The 24,674-nt window shown below is 41.8% G+C and overlaps 2 protein-coding genes across 2 annotated transcripts; both read left to right on the plus strand.

Annotated features, from left to right (window-relative positions):
* Nucleotides 1-6,554: 6,554 nt before the first annotated feature.
* Nucleotides 6,555-7,408, plus strand: LOC132575309 (protein FRG1-like). The gene has a single exon (XM_060243977.1). It carries the CDS (start codon nucleotides 6,562-6,564, stop codon nucleotides 7,339-7,341), a length of 780 nt encoding a protein of 259 aa, XP_060099960.1. The 5' UTR covers nucleotides 6,555-6,561; the 3' UTR covers nucleotides 7,342-7,408.
* Nucleotides 7,409-8,046: 638 nt separating this feature from the next.
* LRRC30 (leucine rich repeat containing 30) lies at nucleotides 8,047-9,394 on the plus strand. Its single transcript, XM_060242981.1, has one exon. The coding sequence runs from the start codon at nucleotides 8,287-8,289 to the stop codon at nucleotides 9,181-9,183; it is 897 nt and encodes a 298-aa protein (XP_060098964.1). The 5' UTR covers nucleotides 8,047-8,286; the 3' UTR covers nucleotides 9,184-9,394.
* Nucleotides 9,395-24,674: the final 15,280 nt, after the last annotated feature.

Consider the following 24,674-nt stretch of genomic DNA (forward strand, 5'->3'; position numbering starts at 1 on the left):
CCAATCTGTAGCTGGACTAGAAGGGGTCAACAGCAGATTAGTCACTCAAGAAGACCTAATGTTGTTCTGCTAGTACTCCATCTATTGTTTTACCAAGGAAAGGCAAATTAGAGGCCAGATGATAACTGGCCATGTCTTTTTTCTCTAGTGAAGGTTTTTAAGTAGTGGATAGATGACCACCTGTTCTAGTGACTGGGGAAAGGTGCCTTGAGTTAGTGACTGATTTATGATGGACAGCAGAGCTTCATTATCAGGGTGCCTTGTGACATTTCAGTGACCATGTTGGGGGTTGCCTAGCAACCTCCAACCAACACTGCTGAATATTTCAAGTCTTAGTTCATGGCACATGGGGAAGGGGGAGAGATGGTCAATGAAATCCTAAGCAGTGTTACAGAAAAAGGTGGTGGGTGGTGAAGCAGGAAAAAGGCTGTGGGGGAAGAAAGAAAAGACAGAAAGAAGCAAAGGGGAGAGGCTTCAGGCATTGTTGGGGAAAAGCAAGAGAGAGTAGGAATGAGGAAATGAGACTCTCCCCCAGGAAATCTCATAGGTCCCCTACTTGTGTCTGTGTGTATGTTGTGTGCCAACTATAACATAGTATATTATATTATTAATGCATTTTATGGGGTATATCAGGGTCAGAAAACAGAACAGCCTGAGAAACAATGAATGGTGAGTTCAGTCATATAAAGAGGAAGCAGAAGTGAAACATTAATTTTTGGATCCTAACAGCAGAGATAAGCAGTAGAAGCATAGGGAACTATAACTCTGTTGACCAATGCCAGAAGGCATTATGTGATTATCAGCACTGGAGAAATGTTAAAAATTGAACTAAATGAAGAGATTTAGAACACAGAGAGCCCCATTGTATTTCAGTCTTTCTCCTTATGTTGTGCTATTGGAGAATGATGTATAAGAAAGTGGAATTAATACAAATAGGCAAAGGCAATGTTGGTAAATTTAACTAATGTACAAAACCAGCTGAACTGCTCATTAAAATATGATTTCAAGTAATCTATTCCAGTTGGAGATGCAATAGTTGAAACTAAGTTCTTCCACCCTGGTGGGCTTTGCTTTTCAAAATCTTCTCATTTCTTTTCATCTATAAATTGGATGAATCTCACTGAAAACAGTACAGAAAAGGGCAGAAGGGCATTCCATTCCTCTTAAATTTTTGTTCGTGTTTCCTTTTATAATTACAAGTCTACTTTCCATATAACTTCTTAGCAAGCTCTTCAGTTTCCAATTTAGTTCCGATCTGTTCTCTACAGAGGCATTGCACTGCAATTCCTCCCACAAGTGTCAGTCAGCAATCAAAAGGCAGGGGCAGCCAATTTAAAGAGTGCTCCATTTATCCTATGTTAAGGGTGCATCTTGCAACCTATCACAGAGCCAGTGACATTGAAGGCCAGTGTGATGCAGTGACTAGAGTGTTGGCCTTTGACCATGAAGCTCACTGGATGATCTTGAGCCCCTAACTATATGTAATCCTAACTTAACTAGGCTAAACTGAGAGGAGGAAGGACATGAAAAATATGTGACTGACAGGCAAATACCTGTTCATAACCCCACCACGCATGTAGAGATGGTGCCCCAATTTCTGCACAATTTTTTGAGTAGTCTTAGTTTTAAATGACAGGCCCCCTACTCTGAAGCAAAAGGTGCCAAAGCTATCCAGCTGTTCCAAAACCTTTATCAGGAAGCAGCAGGCATCTTGGAAACCATGAGGAGGGAAAGCATCAACCATTTTCTGTTTCCCTTTCAAGCTACAGTTCAGATTCATCCAGGGCTGCCAACAGTCTGGAGAAAAATGTCTTAGAAGTTTAATAGGATGTTATTTACCAAGTTATCTCCATGCCGTGAAAAGCTTCAACAGCCCGTTTCCACATGTTATGCTACTTTTAGAGGGACACTTTTAAAGATATACTTTTTTCTCAAGGCTGCTGACAGTCCTAGAGTCATTTTATTTTGGAGCAAGAAACTATCGAACACTTTATCACTTGATTACTGCAAATGATAGCTTACATGTGTAAATGAGCCATCACAGATCAAAGCTTCTATATCGCTTCAAATACTATGTTTTTCAATAGAATGAATGAGCCTCAGTTATGCATGGTTTCCCACATGCCTATACAATATTAGATTCCTCCAAAAGATTATTATACACTTGATAACTCTCAGCTGAATTGTGAACTGACTTTACTGGGAAAAAATTGTGTCTTGAGATCATAGGAAAGCATTATCTGTAATGGCCTATTATATTTGTCACTCCACAGGTGGTAAATATGTTTGTGTAAACCAGCCCTAATCTAGGAATGGGGTCTTATTGCTGTGAATACAAGAAAAGGAAAGCCATGTCCTCTAGGGTTGCCAAGTCCAATGAAAGAAAAACCTGGGGACTTTGGGGGTGGAGCCAGGAGACATTGGGGGTGGAGCCAAGAACAAGGAAGTTACAAGCATAATTGAACTCCAATTCAATTCAAAGAACTCCAATTGATGGAGTTCTTGCCATCACATTTAAAGAGACAGCACACCTTTTAAAATGCCTTTCTTTCCTAGGAAATAATTAAGGATAGGGGCACCATATTTTGGGGCTCATAGAATTGGACCCTCTGGTCCAATCATTTTGAAACTTGGGGGGTATTTTGGGGAGAGGCACTAGATGCTATACTATAAATTTGGTGCCTCTACCTCAAAAAATAGCCCCCCCAGAGCCCCCAATACCCACGGATCAATTTCCTATTATTCCCTGTGGGAATCGTTCTCCATAGGGAATAATAGAGTGCCTAGTAGACATTTCCCTCCCCCCCCACGCTTTCTAAAGGGGGGGAGGGCCTCCAAACTAGGGAATCCCCTGCCCCCTCCCTCTCTCACACACATACTTACCAGATCTTCCTCCGGACAACTCTACTTCCTGTGAAAATGAAAGCAAAAGAAAGGGAGGGGCCGTTCTCAGAAGCCCTTTTTGCTTCCTGCTTCCTGCCCAGCCTTAAAGGGGCAGACATTTTGCAAACGGCTCAGGAGCTCTACAACATGAAGCCTAAAGGTATGTTCTCCCCCCCTCCACCCCCACCCCCGCTTCCAGAGTTTTGAAGAGCGGGAGATGAGGCTGCGAACCCAGAAGTCTCCCGCCAGAGCGGGAGGTTTGGGAAGCCTAATGTCCTCACATGCAGCTGCTTTTTTATTTATGTAAAAAAATGTATTCCATGTATCATTTTAGTAGCTTGTAAGTGGCAGGATTCCATTGTATAAAAACAGCAAATCCTGAAAAGTGGGTCATTTGGAAAACTAGCCAGCATATTTTGCTATGGCTGGACCACAGAGGCAAATATGTCCAGTCCAGCATGAGGACCTGACATATAGTAATTTATTTAAATCCAGAAATATAGCATGTATGCAGGTCCTGAATAATTGGACTTTTTGAAAGGCAGGTGTTGTGTTTTGCTTTGCTGTACCAGATAGTCAGACAATAATACCAGATATGAGATCCTGACAAGTAACAGTTTCTCACTCCCCTTAAGTGTGATGTAGTCACCATAAACAGATAATGTTTGAGTATACTGAGCAGAAATTTGAGTATACCGAGCAGAAAGAGAGAGAGAGAGCTATGCCTTTAGAAAACTTATTTTCATTCCACTTCTCTGGTGTCCATGTCCCACCTTAAAATAAAGCTTAATAGTTTAAGTAGGGAAGTATCAATTTTTTGTTTTCTTTCTTCAGTAGAAAGCTGAGGTATGTTACCTTTCATGTGACAGTACATTTGATTAAGCTGTAATTCAATAAAATGTATATGACATAAGAGATTCTAACTGGATTCAGTTTTATCATTTCTTGGGTATAGCAAAATTTGCTTTATATCAATAAAATTTGTACAGCAGTCGTGCATCTGGGACTTAGCCCCTGAAGCTGCTTTGATTTAATTAGCTTGGTGATTCTTTTTTGCATTCATTATTATAATGGACCTGAGATGCATCTTGCTGAACCCACCCCCTTCTCTCTTCACTTCAGGTCAAATTGATTTGCAGCACAGCTTTTTCAGATTCTGATGAGCAATGAGCATCAAATCTTGGGGCTTTCAATTTACAAAACATGCAATGGTTTAAAATTTAATAACAGCCACAAAGAGATTTTATTTGCTCAATTAAATTTCATTTTCTTTTCTTTTTTCATCCTTTCGCCCCTCAAGTAACTGTGGCTGAGAGTAATGGAATGGAAACCAAACTGTAGGCCAGAAGTTACTGCTGTACTGCAGTATGATCCTGAAGGATCAGAATGCTACTTTCTTACCACAAGATAGTTAAGATAACAAACATAGAGCGTAATTCCCCCATTTAAAAGGCAGCCATACCCTCTGCTCCACATGAACACACCACCTACAGCCACCCTGCACTTCCTGCTTTGAGATTTCTCTGTGATTAGGTTGGGAAATAACTGGGTATTTCAGGATGGAGGCAAGGAAAGTCAGGGTTGGGGAGGGAAAAGAGCTCAGAATGGCAAAATGCCATAGTCTGTTATCGAAGGCAGCCATTTCCTCCAAGGAAACTAATCTCTGTAGTCTGGAGATCAGTTGTAATTAGGATTGGGCATGAGCCAGAAATATGTGGTACAGTGTGGCTCATGGCACACCGAGTTTGTGCCACAAATCACAATTTTTTAAGGACAAACCAGTTCAGTTTGTGAAGCTCATGGCTTGTTAGAATGCCCCTCCCCAGTTGTGCTAGAGACACCAAACTCACAAGGGATCTCCGGCTGACTCTTCTCTACCTTCCCTCCAAGTTTGATGAGGATTGGATGTACAAGGTCCAAGATACAACCCCCCCGATGGTGTCATGAGCACTTTTCTGGGGAAATGACAGGTGGACATTTGACCTAAGTGTATAGATGGATCCTGTACAAGCTAGAGACATTAAAGTCACAGGGGACCCCACCCCCACCCCCCCGCCGGATGCTTCTCTACATTCCCTCCAAGTTATGTAGCTTTGAAGTTTGGTAAACATTTAGATTGAGTGGAGACAGTCTGTCTGGAAATGTATCCATTTATGAACCACCTTTAACAGCCTGCCACAAACTTTACTTCACCAATCACAAATTGGCCAAAATTCATCATGAACTTTCATATAGTTCACGCCCATTCCTAGTTGTAATTCCAGGAGATATTCAGGCCCACCTGGAGGTTAGCAACCCTACCTTTGATCCAGTTTAAAAGGAAAAGCTCCAGGAGGACCTCAAGCCATGCTCAGAATGAGCATGACATCATACAGAAGCTCTATTTAAATTGGGGTTTCTTCTGTTTCATTCCATCCAGAGGAAAGTCCCCATGTGGAAGCAGCCCATGTAATTTCACAAAAATTTGGCCTGTTTTAATGTGTTCAAAATAAGCTATTAATGCATTTGAATGTATATGGTTCATATATTTAAAACTGTTATTGTCATAATTCAGAACTTTAAGCATGACATGATTCTCACAGCAGCTGTCTAGTCAAAGCAGTTTTGATGTAAAAGCTTGAAGCATGTGCGCCATACTCCCATTCAAATAAATGGGATGTGCTCAATTTTAAATTGATTGTACGTTTACTATCTGTAATCTGCCTTGAGTCCCTGTGAGAAATCAGATTATAAATTACATAAGTAAATAAATATATAATGAGCAGGATTCTATGAATCTGTTTTTCTCATGGCAGAGTGTTCTTTCAGTGCCAGGAGTTGTGATGTGAAGACACAATGCTTCTTCATTGATTTCAGGCACCAGAGAGGAAGACTTAGCCTTTAGCCGAACAATTTCAGGGATCCAACACAAGACAGAGAATATCTGTAGTTTAGGCCTTGTGAGTTTAGGCCAGCTGAAGATACCATATAATGACCCAGTTGTCAGGATCCTGATCTCAGCTCTGTTTCTTCATGCTGTGAGCAGGCATCCTAGTAAATACCAATTAGGACTTTGGTATGAATCTTGGCTATGAATGTGAGATGCAGTGGTGATATATGTGGTGCATATATGACCTTTTTTGTAAGCCTTTCCACTGAAACTCATTAAGTCAGTGTGCTTATCTGCTTTAAAAAGGGTATATGTTAGTAATCTTAATGTTACTTATTGTTCTCTCTGTTCCCTTGTCATTGTTCCTCATAACCTCAGTACAGTAACTCTTATGGGTTAAAACAGTCTTTGCATTGTTCCGATTGTTTTGAGCCTTGCTGTCCAGTTATTACAAGGATTTAAGAGTTGCCCAGAAGTACCAAAGTAACCCATTGCTGGTGTCATTTAATGATGAGCTTTTTAAAAATAGCAGCAGTACTGAAATTTCAGAGTGTTCGGGTTCAAAAACAATTTCATACATCTGGAAAAAAAATTCAGCTTTACTTCCTAAAGTTTGGGCCCAGCTAGGAAGTACTCCCTTCAATGTCAACATTCCTGCCACCAAAAAAAGTATTCATTTATTTTCTTGATACTCTACTTTTCTCCCCAATGGGACCTCAGAGTGGTTTACAATATCATCTCCTTTTCCATTTTATCTTGAAAACAACTGCCCTGTGAGGTGAATTAAGATGAGGGCACAGCTCTGTCGTATGTATACAGACATGGCGGAATATTCTTGCGTTAAGTCGACTAAATTGGTTCTGAAGGGGACGAAGTTGAAGAATAAGAAGAAAAACAAAGACAAAAAAAGAAAAGGAGGAGAAAATGCAGAAGATCAACTTGATATTGTTGAAGGCTGGTGGACAGTAAAAAATTTTGGTGAAATCACAGGAACTGTGGCAATTGAGATGGGACAAGGAACTTATATCAGCGCTCTTGGCAATGGCCTTTTTACACTTGGAGCACCTCATAAGGATGAAGGTCCTAGTCCTCCCGAACAATTTACAGCTGTGAAGCTGTCAGACACAAGAATTGCACTGAAATCAGGCTATGGCAAATACTTTGGTATCAATTCGGATGGACTAGTTATTGGACGTTCTGAAGCAATTGGTTCAAGGGAGCAATGGGAACCAGTCTTTCAGGAGGGGAAAATTGCTCTGTTAGCAGCTAACAGCTGCTTTATCAGATGTAATGAAGAAGGTGATATAGAAGCCAAAAGTAAAACTGCAGGGGATGAGGAAATTATTAAGATCAGAACATGTGCGGAAAGAGAAGCCAAACAAAAAGATGACATTCCTGAAGAAGACAAAGGAAACGTTAAGCAGTGTGAAATCAACTATGTGAAGAAATTTCAGAGTTTTCAAGACCGCAAACTCAAAGTAAGCCAGGAAGACAGTAAAGCTCTCAAAAAAGCTAGGAAAGAAGGCACTTTTCATGAAGCCCTATTAGACAGGAGATCAAAATTGAAAGCTGATCGATACTGCAAATAGCCCAAAGAGTACAGCTTCTTTTTGCTTATTTTATTAGTGTCTCTCATGCATGTGTGTGAATATTCTGAATTAAGATGAGAGAGAGTGACTGGCCCAAGACCACTCAGCAAATTTCCATGTCCAAGTAAGGATTTGAACCTGAGTCTCCCAGATCCTAGTCCAATGCTCTAACCACTGTCTCCCTATCATCAACTTCCACTTTCCACAAACTTATAAATCAGCTCCTGTTAGTTTAGGTGAGCAAAGGATAAAGTGGAGGCTACGTCATGGTTTGTGCTGGTTGTTCATCCTCAACAGCATGGAGATATATAATAAACCACTTTTGTAAACATTTCCATAGGTTTTTCTCATTGTAAAAAAAGTTTATATGAATAATTACATCTCCTTATAAATAAGTGCTATAGACACTGAATATGAAAGTTGCTCCTCAGCTGAATAAACAGTGCTGGAAGTGGGAGGGGGCCACCCCCTCCATGTTTTTTTATAGTTACTTTTCCTAATTGTCCCTCTGCTACCTCATGCACCAGATATCCAAGAAAGCTGACATGGTAAAGTTATATACAGCATTGCAGTGACCTCTTTGCAATGAGGATGCGTATCTATCCAATAAAGCCCAGACAAAATGACAGTGACAGCTGCCTTATGGCATTCAGCTTGAATGGAACAGGTTTGTTCAGAAGCGCCAGTAGCAAGCGTGTCATTACAGCATGTAACACCAAGGAAAACATCTTGAAGCCCATCCTGGATAAGTTAAACTTTCTCCCAGCAACCACAGTGGCTGTTTAGTGGAGGTGCAGGTGGGGGGAGGTGTTCTTCAAAGCCTTTGCGTATCTACTTGAGCTGATTTTGATCTCTACGGAAAGCTGAAACCTTTTGTCAGATAGTAGTTTTGGAAGACAAGGAAACAAAACTTCCAGTCATCAGGAGCTGCAAGGCTGAAACTGTATGGGAGGAAACAATTGTAAGGGCCAGGGGAAGAAAAGTTCGATGCTGTTGAAAAGAAGTCAGAAGTTGCCTCCATGGGAAGAGGCTCTTCTCCCTGGAAAGGACCCAAGAGCTTTACTAAAGCATGGACTACAATATGTCAATTTGAGCCTCATAATGAAGGGGATGACAAGAGTCCCTGACTTTTTATGGGGACTTCCAGAAGTCCAGAAACTAAACCTCTCGCATAACCAATTGGTGTCCCTTCCTTCAGCTTTGGGAAAACTGGACAGACTGGCAGTGCTGAATCTGTATGGGAATCGCTTGAGGTCTCTACCTAAGGAGATTGGACTGCTCAGGAACATGAAGGTTTTATTTGTCAATATGAATTGCTTGACTGAGATACCAGCAGAACTTGGACACTGCAGGAAGCTGGAAGTATTGAGTCTCTCACACAACTGTATCTCCCATCTCCCTTCAAGCATCACAGAACTAACAAGCCTAAGAAAGCTGAATCTTAGCAACAATCAGTTCATCTACATTCCCCTAAGTGTTTTTGCATTGAGGAATTTAGTTTTTTTACACGTGGGCTGCAACAAACTTGAAAACATTGGAGAGAGTATTCAGTTTTTAGTAAACTTGCAGATCTTAATTGCTGACTATAATAACCTTCGTGCTTTGCCGAGATCTATCTGTTCTATCATTTCTCTTGAACTTCTAAATGTTGATTACAATTCTATTCAAATGCTTCCCAATGAACTTTACCAGCTTCAACGACTGCCCAAAATTGCTTGGAATCCAGTGGATAAAGGCCTCCATATTTCACACAACCCCTTGTCCAAACCGCTGCCAGAGATGGTAGAGGGGGGACTGGATGTGCTATTCAGCTATCTAAAAGACAGAAATCAGCACCTCTAAACTTTCAGTATATCTGCAATAGACCCTGCAGCTGTGCCTCCATCATAGTATTGAATTCTTGTAATCAGTATTTTTTTTCACTGCAAAAATCAAGATTTTGAAGATTAAAGAGTTACAATAAACTTTTCTGAAAGCAAGTACATTGACTTTGTATTAAGTGTGCAATGAATTATTTTTTCAAAAATGTTGTGTTTCAGGACTGTTGAGGTATCCTTTGTAGGTGGGGAGCACTGATGTACATTTATTTGTATTCAGTTGTAAACAGATTAATCTAGGGCCAATAACCTTTTTCAGGGCACCTTTTTCCATGAGTCAAACTGCAGTAATATACATAGAATTTACTCTGTGTGCTATGAATTTTCTTTGTGATGTTTGTGACACTTTTAAGTACTACTCACTATTTTCTACCTAAAGCAACTGCTACTAAAAATGTTAACAAGAAACTGAAGTGGTTTTCTAGTCTTTCTAGGAAGAAAGAATGCTGTAGTCACAAATGGATTTATCATGCCTTGTTCTTGTGCTAGATACCAGGTATTATATTATTGCAGTGGTTCAATATAATTAATTCTCAAATATTTTTGATCTTAGAAATGCAAGCTATTTAAAAATATGATAGTAAGAATTAATAAGTTTACAACCACTGAAGGAAGTCTTCCAGATGTTTGCAATACAGCCCACTAAACATTCTAAAACATAAACATATGTTTTGCAAAACTTTGAAAAATTGTGTATCACAGAAATTTGGCTGCTAGTATGTTGAATTCACACTTGGTTATTTGAGAAGTGAGGTCATGCCTCAATAACAATTGTATGATAATGATGCAGATAATATTACTAGAGGAACAACTGCACTCCTTCTTCATAACCCCTCCACACTTCTCTGCAATTTGAACTGCATGTTGTATTAACAGAGGATCAAGGGCACAAGCCCTGCTTTCCACTCTTACTAGCTCCCATTCATTTCGCCAGTTTGTGCATTAGAGTTTTCTGAGTGTCCTAGTGCATAAAAGAGATAAGCCAGAGAAATATTGCCACCAGGAGAGACCACTTCAATCAATGAAGCTTGAGCCTCTACTCCAAAATCAAATGCTTGTTTTCTGAACCTTTGGGCGCCAACAGATATCATAAGAGCGTGTCTCATGTAGTGTCCTTGTATAAATGTCCTTCATGAAAGTTTTCTGTTATGATATAATTATAGTATAAATAGACAGCAAGTAAAAAGTGTTAGTCTGTGTAATTCTTCCTAGACTCACTTTTCATGGCTGCTACTCCAAAATTTGTAGAAAGTGGTTGCCAACTGCCTGGAGAAAATAATGTTCTTTCCCTTTAAGCAGCAGATTAATGAGTTATTTACCAGCTGGTTATTTACCTTCAGGCCATGAAAAGCTTCACCTGCCCACTTACATACATTCATCTTTTATTAAAAGGACAAGAACATTTTATTGCAGGCTTGTTGGCAACTTAACTCTCCCCCCAATTCATACAGACACACTCCTATTTAATTGGTCAAATACACACTGGAGAAATAGAAAGCTAGCTATGGATGTGTTTCTTTTTTCACTGGAATTGATCTTCCTGGGGAGATGGTGATGTGAGGAAAAGTTTGGAATATATGAATCTGAATAATAAGGGACATGAAAAACTATAAATTGAAAGGAAACTTTGGATGCATGTTATTATAGGAGTGTACAGTCAGATAGTGTCACCCAGTGTTAGCCCTCAGACCAACCAGGCGAGTTGCCATGGCCAATCACATAGCCTTTCTTGGAGGGGAGCAACATTCTAAATTGAAGTTGTCCATTACATTGTCCATTCTGTGTCATGTGTATGCTTCACTAGCTGCTCCTTTTACCTTAGGAGAGCAGCCATGCTTGTATTACTCCAGCCAAATCCTGCCTGGATGTTGCCTCTCAACAGACTGAACTGATTAATTTATTACTACTAGCTAGTCTTTTCTCCACCCTTTGCCCCTGGAGAAGGGTTAGTAAGGGGCACATTTGGTCACTCAGGAGCCATTTGGGGGAGGTATTGTTTTAGTTGTTTTGGATTCTTTGTGGTTTAATGTTTTGTTTTGTTTGATCTTTTTGTGCTTCTGAAAAGTTTGTTTCTTGTTCTTCATAGTGGGCTTTTTTCTTGGTTTGTTAGTTTTTCTGGTTGCCTTCACTTAGTGAATTACTTGTCTTTCATCTTTTTTTGCAGATTAATTAGTGATGTCACATTTTTCACTGCTTAGATTTGAATAGGTAGGCTGTCTTTCCTCTGTAGGGTGGGTGGGCACCTCATTAGACATATACTCTGGAAAGACAACTTTTACTTGCCACTACTAAGTTCCTTTGCTATTTTTTTTAAAGCCAGTCTAGAGAACCACTAGCCAGTTCTCCAGTATGCTTGGAGCACTTTATTCATGGGGACCCATTTGTCCAATTCACTTTAAACCCAGGGAATTGTTAGAAGAGAGTCTGAATTTGGTTCCCTGATACTTAGATACCATTTGGTGAAAATAACCTGCTCAGGATAACCTGCCAGTTTCTACACATGGAGAACAATGAGCAGATATCTGAGCTGATCTTAATGAATAGCAAAATGGAACCATGTTGAATCTTCATAATATAACAATAGTATTTCCAAGAATTTTTAAAAGTGATATGCCTTTCCTTTCTTAAATTATGATACATTTTCAAGGACATACCTCTACCATTGATAATTTTCAAGGACATACCTCCACTATTAAAAAAGCAATGCAGCAAACACCTCATCATTCTATTCTAATGCCAGTCATTGCAAATGAAATTTTCTTGTTTTTGCTTTCTTTTCTATATAACTGATAGGATCTGTGGAATGGTGCTAGAAGCACCAAAATTAATGTTAATATCTTGATAGCTATTAAAAATATCATCTTCACTTCAGAAACAGGAATTTGTGTATCTGTGAAACGTGCCTTTGAAACTGTGCAGTCAGCAGTTCCCATATATCAGATGTACTGATGCAGAACCGGGAATGATGCCTAAGAATTTTGTGCTAATGCAATACCTCAAGAGTGAGCAGGCTGTGCAGATTTTAGAGGATGTAAACTTGATTTGCATCTCACTTGTAACTATTTAGGAAGAAAATTTAGAACGCTAAATACACTTTTTCAGCAGTTTCAGGTTCCTCATGAACAATTAAGGAAAGATTGCTTCCTGAAAAAGTGTGAAGTTGAGGGAAAGTACCTACAAAGAGATAAATAATGAGTTGGATATAGACTAGATTTTCCAGTGGCAGACTGGAACTTTCCTGCTTCCCTCTTCCTGCTGCAGTCCATTTATCTCCATGAAATGCTGTTCTTGGGGATTAGCAGAGGTTTGAGGAATGACATGATGGGGGAAGGGGGAATTGATGGAAATTGCTGATTTAGGCTGGATCCAACCCAGTGCCACATATCAGACAACAGAAGTACTGCTGTTGCTATATCAGCTGAATACTTGGTTAATATAACACCAAAAAACTGGGTTTGAATCATGCTATATATTGGGGTTCAGCCAGAGTTAAACACTTTGCAGTCCTATTGATGTAATTACATTAAAGCATATGTCCAATTGTCCCACTGAACTAATTGGACTTAATTAGGCCATAAAACTGCCTTATACTGAATCAGACCATCAAGCCATCAAAGTCAGTATTGTCTACTCAGACTGGCAGCAGCTTTCCAGAACCTCAGGCAGAGGTCTTTCATATCACCTATTACCTTGTCCTTTAAACTGGGGATGCTGGGATTGAATCTGGGACTTTCTGCATGCCAAGCAGATGCTCTACCACTGAGCCATGGCCATTACTACTCCTGTTACAAAACATATAATGCACTCAGGTTTCTATATATTCTGAAATAAGCATTGAGTTAATAATACATTGAATATGTCATAAAGAAAAGCAATATTATAGATATTTTGTATGTGTGTATACAAACAGCTCCAAATTCAAGGACTATAATTAAATGAATACCCTTGCTAAATGCCTTTATTGTGGCCCTTGTATGCAGTTGATTATTGTCCTGTGTTAGAGATATTTCAGTATGTTTTATGCCTGAGATATGAGCCACCTGAAAAGTTTTTTTTACAATTTATCTGTAATTAGTCTGCGGTGTTGCTTAACTATGATAGGGCCACGTGGTAAATAGTATGAAAGTTTTAGATAAATTGGCACTGTCATAATATTTAGGATTCTACTTCACAAATGAAAACCAACATATGGTACAAAGAAAAGATCCCAAGACAGAAGGTGAAAATAAATGCAAACTAGTAAGATGCACATATAGAGAAGGGAGTAGAATATAAAGTGGAACACAGGCATGTTGAAAGTGGTGATGGTGCTGAATAACAACGGTAACACCCTTGTTCCAGTAAAAAAATTTAACTAGATGAAGAACTAGAACTGAAAGTCCTGTTTTCTTCAAAACATACTTAAATGACAATCCAGATAATGACACTGTGAAGGTCCAGTGCCTTTTTAAGGAAGGGGAAAGTCCCCTTTCTGTATCACTAGGATCCTGCTTCAGACTCTGTCATGCTGGCTGCATGACACAGCTATATTATACCATTGCATTTTCCTGTGGGCAGCTCTTCTACTCCCTTGTGCACCAATCTGTGCCATCTACCTTACCATAAAGTGAGTAGGAAGTGTTAGGATTAGGGAGAAGAGCTAAATCACACATGGGTTTGAGTTTCAGTTTAAGTGAAAGCATGGTGATGAAATTTAATCATACAGTTTGTTTTCCATTTTGAACAAATCATTTCTACCAGTGTAGTTCCTGAGTTTTTCAAACCTTTCTGTTCACTAAAACTAGAAATAGCAAGAATATTTAATTAAGAAAAATGTGTTTGGAATGAATGGTGGGAAATGTATGTTCAAATGGAAATTTATCTCCAGATCAGAAATTTTATAGAAATGTTTTTCATTTCCAAAATGATAGATGTTACATTTGCCCAGAAGTCTGCAAAATGCAGCATAGATTTTAATTAGATATATTTTGCCTTATGGGCTACAGTTCTGCTCAGTGAAGTTTAAATCCCATTGACTCAGTTGTTCCTGTGGTTTTCAGCCTAACCACTTACAGGATTGGATTCTTGGAAGTTTAGTGCCCTTTGGCATATAATCAGCCAACATCGTATTTCAAAAGTTTTGATCTAACTAATGTCTAGGGTGTTGAAATCCCATTTCTTGACAAATCCTTCTTTATACAGGAAAGATAATCCCAATGTGTTTATCAATATTTACTCATTCAAGTAAAAGATGTGGAAGAATAAAAAGGCAGAGAGCACAAATAACTGCTGGCATGAGGAAGGTTTAAAGGTGCATGATTTTGAGGCAGCAACATTGCATTAAAGAAAGAAGCAAATTTTTATATAGCATTTTTATTTATTTATTTGTTTATTTATTTATTTATATCCCGCCCTCAACGCCAAAGCAGGCTCAGGGCAGTTTACATATTCATGTATGGACAAGAAACACATGAAGCACAAAATACAATTAAAACATAAAACCATAAAAATTATTTAAAACATTCGAGGTATTATTGATCTTGATGGTAATCTGTTTAATAAAATGGATGGCTGCCTATTCTGTTTTGTATTAAATTTAACTATTCTGCTGTTCCAGCTGGATGTTGTATATAAAACAGCTCTTAGGGTCATGCTAGAGGTGGTCTAGATGTTCCGAAGTCTGTTGTAGCCTGTGATCTAATTAGCAAAATGCTTGGTGGAAGAGCACTGTCTTGCGGGCCCTGTAGAACTGTGTGAGCTCTCGCAGGGCCCTCAGCTCTTCAGGGAACTTGTTCCGCCAGCTTGGAGCTACTACAAAGAAGGCCCTGGCTCTGGTCATCATAAGCCTGGCCTCTTTGAGAGCAGGTTTTGTGACCCTGACCGAAGTGCTCTCTGGGGAACGTGGGGAAAGGAGATCACGAAGGTATACAGGTTCCTGGTCATATAGGGCTTTAAAGGTGAGTACCAGCACCTTGAAACGAACCCAGTATGCAATAGGCAGCCAGTGCAGCGGTTTCAGCACAGGCTGAATGTGTTCCCATAAGGGGAGACCCATTAACAGCCTGGCTGCAGCATTCTCCACTAGTTGAAGCTTCCAGGTTTGAGACAAGGGCAGCCTCATGTAGAGAGCGTTACAGTAATCCAGTCTCCAGGTGATTGTGGCATGGATCACTTGTTGCCAAGTCATTGTGTTTGAGGTAGGGGGCCAACTGCCTTATCTGCCCCAGGTGGTAAAAGGCTGAGTTGGCAGTGGCTGTCACCTGGGCCTCCATTGTTAAGAAGGAATCCAGGAATACCCCTAGGCTTTTAACCTTTAGCACCAACACAAGTGGTGCTCCATTGAAGATCAGTAATGAGACCTCCACTCCTGGACTGCCACGACTTAGATACAGGACCTCTGTCTTCATCGGATTCAATTTCAGTTGACTCAGACTGAGCCACCCTGCCACAGCTTGTAGTGCCATGGTCTGATCTTCCAGGGAGGAGTCGGACCGGCCACCCATCAACAGATAGAGCTGGGTGTCATTTATTTATTTATTTGTTTGTTTGTTTGTTTTTCGCATTCATATCCCTCCCTCCCCGCCAAAGCAGGCTCAGGGCAGCTAATAACAACATTAAATCCACAGTAGAACAATAAAACCATAAAGCAATAAAAACAATTACAGTAAGATCAATTAAAATTAACAATTGCACTTTAAATATTAAACAAATTTTTAAAACAGTTTTGGTGCTAAAGCTCTGTACTTTAGTTGAAGGCTAGACGAAAAAGTGTTGTTTTACAAGCCCTGCAGAATTGGGCAAGGTCCCGCAAGGCTCTAACATCATCAGGGAGTTGATTCCACCAGTGGGGGGCTACAGTAGAGAAGGCGAGGCGGTGGACCAGCAACTGATAGTCGACCATGTCGAACGCCACCGACAGGTCCAACAACAACAGCACTGCTGACCCGCTTCAATCCAGTTGTCGCTGGAGATCATCTACTAAGGCAACCAGCACCGTCTCTGTCCCATGGCCCGGGCAAAAGCCAGACTGGTGTGGGTCTAGGACGGAAGCATCCTCCAGGAAGCTCTGCAACTGTAACGCTACTGACCTCTCGATAATTTTACCCAAAAAGGGTAAATTTGAGACAGGCCAATAATGCGCCAATTCAGCCGGGTCTAATGTTGGTTTTTTCAAGAGGGGATGGACTATTGCCTCTTTAAGAGGTGTTGGAAAAAGCCCATCCAAGAGGGACCTATTTACAATATCCCGTACAGATATTGAAGCTCCATCCAGCAAGCTTTAATCAGCCAGGATGGGCATGGGTCCAAATCGCATGTTGTTGGATGTGCAGTTGCGAGGATTCTGTCAACTTCCTCCAAGCTGAGTGTTGCAAAACTGCCTAAAGCCAACCCCCAAAACAGGCACGGAGCCTTGAGTTCACTTCCTGTTTCAATTGTGGCAGGGAGGTTACGGTGGAGCAATGAGACTTTATCCGTGAAGAATGTTGCAAAAGCCTCAGAGCCTATTTCCAATTCCCTATAGTTTGGTCTGCCTTGTGGCAGAGTTGTAAGAGTCCGAATGATACTAAATAATTGTGCTGGGTGTGAATTCGTGGATGCAATTTGGGCCACAAAGTAAATTTTCTTTGTGGCCTTGACTGCCATCTCATAGGATCTCATATACTCTCTATAAGATGCTCTGGTTGCTTTGTCATGAGTCCACTGCCATCACCTCTCTAGTCGTCTGAGCCTCCGTTTCATTGATCGCAAATCCGCATTATACTACGGCGCCATCTTTTCACGGGGGCGCAGAGGACGCCGAGGAGCGATCTCATCAATGGCCATGGTGAGCCGATTTTGCCATAGCTCAACCATGTCATCGAGCAAGTCGCCAGGGGGCCAGGGATCCCTCAGTTCCCTCTGGAACCATAGTGGGTCCATTAGGTTCCTTGGGGAAGCTAAAATACGCTCGTCGCCTAGACAGGTCTGGGGTGCCACATCCATGCAGGCCTTCAGAGCATAGTGGTCTGACGATGGCACCGCATCAGCAGTAATTTGGGTCACTGTAACCCCCGACGCAAAGATCAAATCCAGCATGTGCCCGGCCTGGTGAGTGGGTGTGGCTACAAATTGAGAGAGTCCTAGTGTAGCCATGGATGACACTAGGTCCATCGCCCAATTGGAGTCCGCATCATCGGCATAGATGTTGAAATCACCCAGGATTAAAAGCCTTGGGTGTTCCAACGCCCAGCCTGTCGCGGCCTCCATCAGGGACAGTAAGGTGCTGGCTGGTGCGCTAGGCGACCGGTACACCAGCCAGATCGCCAACCCCTCTCCCACATCCCACTTCAGACCTGCACATTCAATGCCGTCGATCTCTGGCGCCGGTAGCGCCCTGAAGGAGTCAGCCTCCCATATGAATAATGCCACTCCTCCCCCCCGCCCACTAGTCCGTGACTGGAGAAAGACTGAGTATCCTGGGGGGACTATCTGGGAGAGAGCTACCGTCTCCCCTTCGCGTACCCAGGTCTCAGTCATGCATGCCAGGTCCATATCCTGTTCACACAGGAAGTCCCGAAGGATCGTGGTCTTATTATTTATGGACCTGGCATTGCATAACACCAATGACGGAAGTGGGTAGTTCAACCTGTCCCCACCCCCTGTCATCCTTGGGATGGGCCGAGCACCCACACATCTCCACCGCCTTTTATTGCATTTCTGTCTGTCCCCACCGTCATATCTTCCCCTCCCCAGGAGTACTGGAATCCCCAGGCCAGTCATCCCCCCACTGGTCTCCACAATCACCTCCAACCAGTATCAGTTAACCTGTAGTAGTCCTATGCTAGTTCTGTCTCTGTCACCACTGCCCTTGCTAACTAAGAGCCCCCCCTCAATCACTTTATCAACCCTGCCAATTTAACCTCCCCTAAATGGCTGATTAATACTAAACCTTTAACCTTGTCCCTCAATCAATCAACTAATAATAATCCCTTAAGCTAATTAAGTTCTAAACCCTCTTTACTCCAATTCATACTCCAACTCAATCAATCTGCGTACTGATGGCATCCCAGCCCAACCCTCTGGACAATCTGGGCAAGGGGTCACATGTAGATGTTGAACAACATTGGGAGAGAACCGCCTCCTGTGACACACCACATACAAGTGAGTGCCATCGGGAGAGTTCCTTCCCTATCGCCACCCTCTATCTCCAACCCTGTAGAAAGGAGGAAAGCCACCGTAAGGCCAACCCCTGTATCCCAGCGTCAGCAAGGCAGTGGGTCAGTAACTGATGGTTGACTGTGTCAAACACAGCCGACAGGTCTAGAAGCGTCAGTACTGCTGAACCTCCTCTATCCAGATGCCTCTGGAGGTCATCTGTGAGGGCGACCAGAACCGTCTCTGTCCGTGACCTGGATGAAACCCGGATTGAAAAGGGTTAAGCACAGTAGCATCATCCAGAAAGCTCTGTAGCTGCACTGCTACCGCCCTCTCAATAATCTTGCCCAGAAAAGGCAAGTTTGACACTAGCCGATAGTTTGCCAATACAGCCGGGTCCAATTATGGTTTCTTTAAAAGAGGGCGGACCACTGCCTCCTTAAGAGGTTGAGGGAAGGTCCCTTCAGATAGGGACCTACTAACAATTTCCCTCAAGGGAATCCACAATTCTCCCTGGCCTGCTTTTATTAGCCAGGATGGACATGGGTCTAGACTACAAGTGGTGGAGCATACAGTAGAAAGCTTTCTGTCAACTTCCTCCAGGCTCAGTGGAGTGAAATAATCCAAAATCTGACTAGAAGATGTACACAGAGCCTTGAGTTCATTTACTGTTTCAACTGTGGCAGGGAGGTCACGGTGGAGTGACAAGACCTTATCTGTGAAAAAACTCGCAAAAGCCTCACAGCCAATATCCATTTCCTTAGCATTTGATTTACCCTGTGGTAGGGTAGTTAAAGACCAAATTGTTCTAAACAATTGTGCTGGGCGCAAGTTCGCAGATGCAATCATGGCCGTAAGATAGACTTTCTTAGCAGCCTTGACTGTCATCTTATAGGTTCTCATAAACGACCTATAGGATGTTCTTGTCACTTCGTTGCGGGCATGCTGCCACTGCCTCTCTAGCCATCTGAGCCTCCATTTCATTAGCCGTAGCTCCAGGGTATACCACAGCGCCAGCTTTGAACGGAGATGCAGAGGGCGCCTGGGAGCGATATCATCGATGGCCATGGAGAGCCTGCTATGCCAGGTCTCCACTAGCTCATCTAGAGAGTCGCCAGGGGGGCAAGGGTCCCAAAGAGCCACCTGAAGCCGCATAGGGTCCATCTGGCTCCACAGGTGAGCTAAAATTCATTCACCGCCCAAACAGGGTTGGAGTGGAACATTCATGCAGGCCTTCAGGGCATAGTGTCTGACCATGGCACTGCATCAGCAGTAATACAGTCCACTGTCACTCCCGCCGCAAAGATCAAGTCCAGCATGTGTCCAGCCTGGTGAGTGGGAGTTGTTACACATTGAGAGAGTCCTAGTGTTGCCATGGATGACACCAGGTCCAGAGCATCCTAAATCTGGATTGCTAATTCTTCGGTACATAAATTGAAAAGGTATTTATAGTGATAAAACAGCTGTGGAAATATTGGTCACCTTTAAAGCTATATACAGCCTCCATTAATGTAAATGTACATTACAGCACATACATACTAAAAATGATCAGAAATATCTTTTCCTGTAGATAAAATGCTTCCAAAATTAGAATGAACCTCAGTGTCTCAGTAGAAAGTTTATTCTTTCTAACTGTGAAATTCCTATTTTTAGCTGTGGGGCAAACAACTCATCACCCACAATAATACAACATTTCATTTGAGCATGGACACTGGTACCAGAGCTTGCAGTGAACCTAAATGCCAACTTTGCTGCCACATGCACCCAGACAACATAATCACTAGACCTAACATCATTAACTACACCATCTCAGGCTCATTCACTTGTTCATCTTCCAACATTATATATGCCATTAAATGCCAACAATGCCCTTCAGTTCTCTACATAGGGCAAACAGGACACACCCTACACCAAAGGATAAATGGACACAAATCTGACATCAGGAATTACAAAATTGAGAAATCTGTTGGAGAACACTTCAGCCTTCCAGAGTATTCAATGGGTGACCTCAAGGTAGCTGTTTTTTTTTTTTTACTGCAAAGGAACTTCAAGAACAGAATGGAAAGGGAAATTGATGAATTATAAAATATTATTAAACTTGGAACAAACACCTCCCTGGGACAAAACAGGGATATTGGTTTCATATCTCATTACATATGCTAGACGCATTCTCACCAAGTAGAGCTATACATCCACAATATTCCAATATATTTCTCTTTTAGAATAGTGTAAGAATAATGTCTTTTTTGTATTGACAAACTTAAATAAGAGATATTGATTATCTTATTACATATGCTAAACCCATCTTCCACTATATTCTAATGTATTCTTTTTTTGTATTGGCAAACTGGAATGATGATTATAATGTATGCTGCATGTTAAAAAGTAAATTAGGTGGACAGGAACACCTCTGAGAAAACATGTTCTCAGTTTAACCCAGGCTTGAGGAGAAATAGAGCAATTAACGAACTCTGCATTTATTGCCTTTGAAACTCTCACCATCATTCTTCAATTCTGACATGTTTATTGCCTTTGTTATATACTGTCTTTGTTGTTATCCTGCATAATGCTACCCAGACCAAACTTGGTGCTCTTTCAATTTGTTAATGTCAACATTTTTCCTGTTGGATTCTAACTTTGTATTACTTTGCACGCTTAACCACTGCCCACCAGCTATATGCAGCACTTCTCATTGTACCCCATTTAATCATCTGATGAAATGTGCATGCACATGAAAGCTTACATTCTGAATTAAACTTTGTTGGGCTTAAAGGTGCTACTGGACTCCAACTTTGTTTTATTGCTTCAGACCAACACAGCTGCCTGCCTGGATCTAGCTGTGGCATGGTATGAGATGTTACTCTTTCTACAAGTATAAGATTAAATTATTTCAGTTTCTGTTTGTTTAATGGAAACAGAAAGGGACGCATACCAGCGAATCAGCGACTGGCATGCAGGTCAGTCGAAGAATAGGATCCAGTATGCCAAGCTGTGCCAACACGTATTACAGCTGTAACCAATAGAAGTTGTGGCCAATTTTATTCCACTTTTCTGAAAAACTGTATGTGCATGTGTTATTTCAACGGGAGCAGCAAGAAGGATGTTGGATAAGGGGAACCCCTTGTCTTCAACACCATCCTCACCCCTCCCCTTGGCTGAGGCCACAAACAGGAAGAGATGTATATGTGGAAGAAAGGAAGTTGTATTTACCTGGAAACTCGCTTACTGATATGAAAACATGTTTAATAGTAGTTGGTCATTAGTAGTGTAATTTTAGGCAAATATAAGCCCACTTGATAAGCCCATTGAAGGACCACACAGTAGGAATGGCTCAATACAGATCGAGTATCTTGAAAATCCTGATTGCAACAGATTAGCAAAAAGAGCTCCAGTAGGAAAAAAAATAAAATGCTCTACATTAAAAGTCTGGGGGGTTTCCCCTCTGGAGGAAAAAAAGTGGCAGGGACCCAGTTCAATGGCCTGCTAGATAATATCTATACATATGCTAATGGCCCTGGTAGGGAATCCAGCTAAGGAATTTGATGCTAAGAAGTCTCCAGGTAACTCCTGGAAATTTCCCAGAATGCCTTCAAGGAGGGTTCCCAGGACCTGCGACCTGGGTGGACTGGGTCAAAGGGATGGATGGAGTGATGTAAAGTGAGTGGAGACAAGGGGTTAACAAAACTTCCTTGCAAAGAGAAGTTGCTCTCTTTTAGCTTGGGATGCTTGGCTGAAGAGGACACTGTGCTCTGGTCTGCTAGCAGGCAGCCATCTTTTTCTGACCATGCGGTCTCATAGGTGATGGAACGTAGATAGGAACGTAACTTTTTAAGATCATTAGTGCCTGCTCTACTCCAACATCAGTTAAGGTATGCCTAGAACAGGGAAAGGGAATTGTTTTTATCACCAATTTTGTTTTGAAATCTGTTTGCTGATGGACATATGAAGCTGCCTTATACTGAATCAGACCCTTGGTCCATCAAAGTCAGTATTGTCTACTCAGACTGGCAGCAGCTCTCCATGGTCTCAAGCTGAGGTTTTTCACACCTATTTGCCTGGACCCTTTTTTGGAGATGCCAGGGATTGAACTTGGGACCTTCTGCTTACCAAGCAGATGCTCTACCACTGAGCCACCGTCCCTCCCCCAATAAATTCAATAAATATTTTTTTACTTTGGAGATTGGTTCTCAGTCTATGTACTACCAAGATCCACCATCATCTTGAACACTCTAGTGCAGGGGTGTCAAACCCATTTGTTATGAGGGCCAGATCTGACATAAATGAGACCTTGTCAGACCAGGCCATGTGTTTCAGAATGTAATGCCAGGTAGTGAATATTTGAAATTTATAAAGGACACAGACAAACACAATTAAAGATTTTTTTAAAAAAACTTAAAACATGCTTAAAAGATTATCACTTTTGAAATATTTTGTTTATTTAACAATTTCTGATAACTGAAACCACTTGTTCTGAATTATTGTATCAAAATCTGGAGACAATGTCTGATCTGCAGCAATCTTGAGTATGCTATTCAGGTGTTGTTCAGGTATGTGTCTGTAAACTGCAATTTAAGTTTACAGATTTATTGGCATTTCTTTTGATTTATTGGCATTCATTACAGAAATCTCATAGTCAATGCTTTGAAAACGTGAAATGGATGGGCATCATGAGTTTTTGTATGCAAGTTGCTTCATGTGTTGATAGGGTTGCCAATCCCCAGGTGCGGGCAGGGTATTCCCCGGTTTGGAGGCCCTCCCCCCGCTTCAGGGTCGTCAGAAAGCGGGGAGATGGAAGGGAAATGTCTGCTGGGAACTCTGTTATTCCCTATAGAGATTTATTCCCATAGAAAATCATGGAGAATTGATCTGCGGGTATCTGGGGCTCTGGGGGGGGCTGTTTTTTGGGGTAGAGGCACCAAATTTTCAGTATAGCATCTAGTGCCTCTCCTCAAAATACCCCCCAAGTTTCAAAAAGATTGGACCAGGGGGTCCAATTCTATGAGCCCCAAAAGAAGGTACCCCTATCCTTCATGATTTCCTATGGAAGGAAGGAATTGAAAAGGTGTGCCGTCCCTTTAAATGCGATGGCCAGAATTCCCTTTGGAGTTCAATTATGCTTGTCACAGCCTTGATCTTGGCTGCACCCCTAATGTCTCCTGGCTCCACCCCCAAAGTCTCCTGGCTCCACCCCCAATGTCCCCAGATATTTCTTGAATTGGACTTGGCAACCCTATGTGTTGATCAGCCAGTAAAGAAAACAATTGAGCAAGTCTGGTAGAGCAAGCTGTGATGCAGAAGGAAGCAAGAGAGAGAGAGAAGGAAGCAGATGACAGTGAGTTGCTCATGGGCCTGATATGAGCCCTTCAGGGGCCTGATCCAGCCCTCTGGCTACATGTCTGACACCCCTGTTTTAATTCAAGAGGGATCTCCAGGTTGGGAGAAAAACAGTCTGTGCATGTGGCTATTTCTCTAGGGTTCCACCAAAGTTGTAATTGGTCTCTGTGGTAACGAGGCTCTTGTGGTAATGAGGTAATGACCGCATTGGCAAAATTCTCAAACGCCACAATGTTGACACAGTCTTCAAGCCCACACAACAGATCCGCCACATGCTGCGCTCGGCCAAAGATATGAGAGATCCACTTTCAACCCCTGAAGTCTACAAAATACCCTGCTCCTGTGGTGCAGTCTACATTGGCACTACCCAATGCAGTATTAACACCGGTCTCACCGAACACAAGAGACACTGTCGCTTGTTTCAGCCAGAAAAATCAGCTGTAGCTGAACATGCACTTCAAGAAGGAGACCGCGTCATCCACGTTGAAAGAACTGAAGTCCTTTTTATGGTCTCACATTATCATACCCGCCTGAACAGAGAAGCTATTGAGATTTACAAACACCAGCACGATTTTAACAGAAAGGAAGAAGGCATTTTCATCCACCAATCTTGGTACCCAGCTCTGCAAAACACCCTACAGACTATAAATTGCAGAAAGTCTCAGAACAACCAGCAAATTCCACAGAACAATCAGCACAGTCAACAGCCATCTTCCTTATCTTCAAACCCCTTCCAACCCTCCCAGCAATTAACACAGAACAATGGTCGCATTCAACAGCCAGTTTCCTTATCACTATCCTTCCAGGAAGCCCCACCAAACAATGGGCATATCCACAAACCAATTGCCCTTTCATCACACCCCCTCCAGCCTAGAAATAGCAGCTCTCCAGCAGCCCTAGCCCCACTCAACGCACAGCAGCCAAGAAGGTCAGAGCGCTTGCTCCGGCTGCAACGCCACTGAGGATGTTCTCCGCAGCTGAGAACGAAACGTCTGGAAGGAAAACTTT

This window comes from Heteronotia binoei, chromosome 7 (assembly GCF_032191835.1).
Source record: "Heteronotia binoei isolate CCM8104 ecotype False Entrance Well chromosome 7, APGP_CSIRO_Hbin_v1, whole genome shotgun sequence".
In the NCBI taxonomy this organism is placed as follows: domain Eukaryota; kingdom Metazoa; phylum Chordata; class Lepidosauria; order Squamata; family Gekkonidae; genus Heteronotia; species Heteronotia binoei.

What these genes read in the sequence shown, in the direction of transcription:
- LOC132575309 (XM_060243977.1), top strand. Translation starts at nt 6,562, where the DNA reads ATGTATACAGACATGGCGGAATATTCTTGCGTTAAGTCGACTAAATTG.
- LRRC30 (XM_060242981.1), top strand. Translation starts at nt 8,287, where the DNA reads ATGGGAGGAAACAATTGTAAGGGCCAGGGGAAGAAAAGTTCGATGCTG.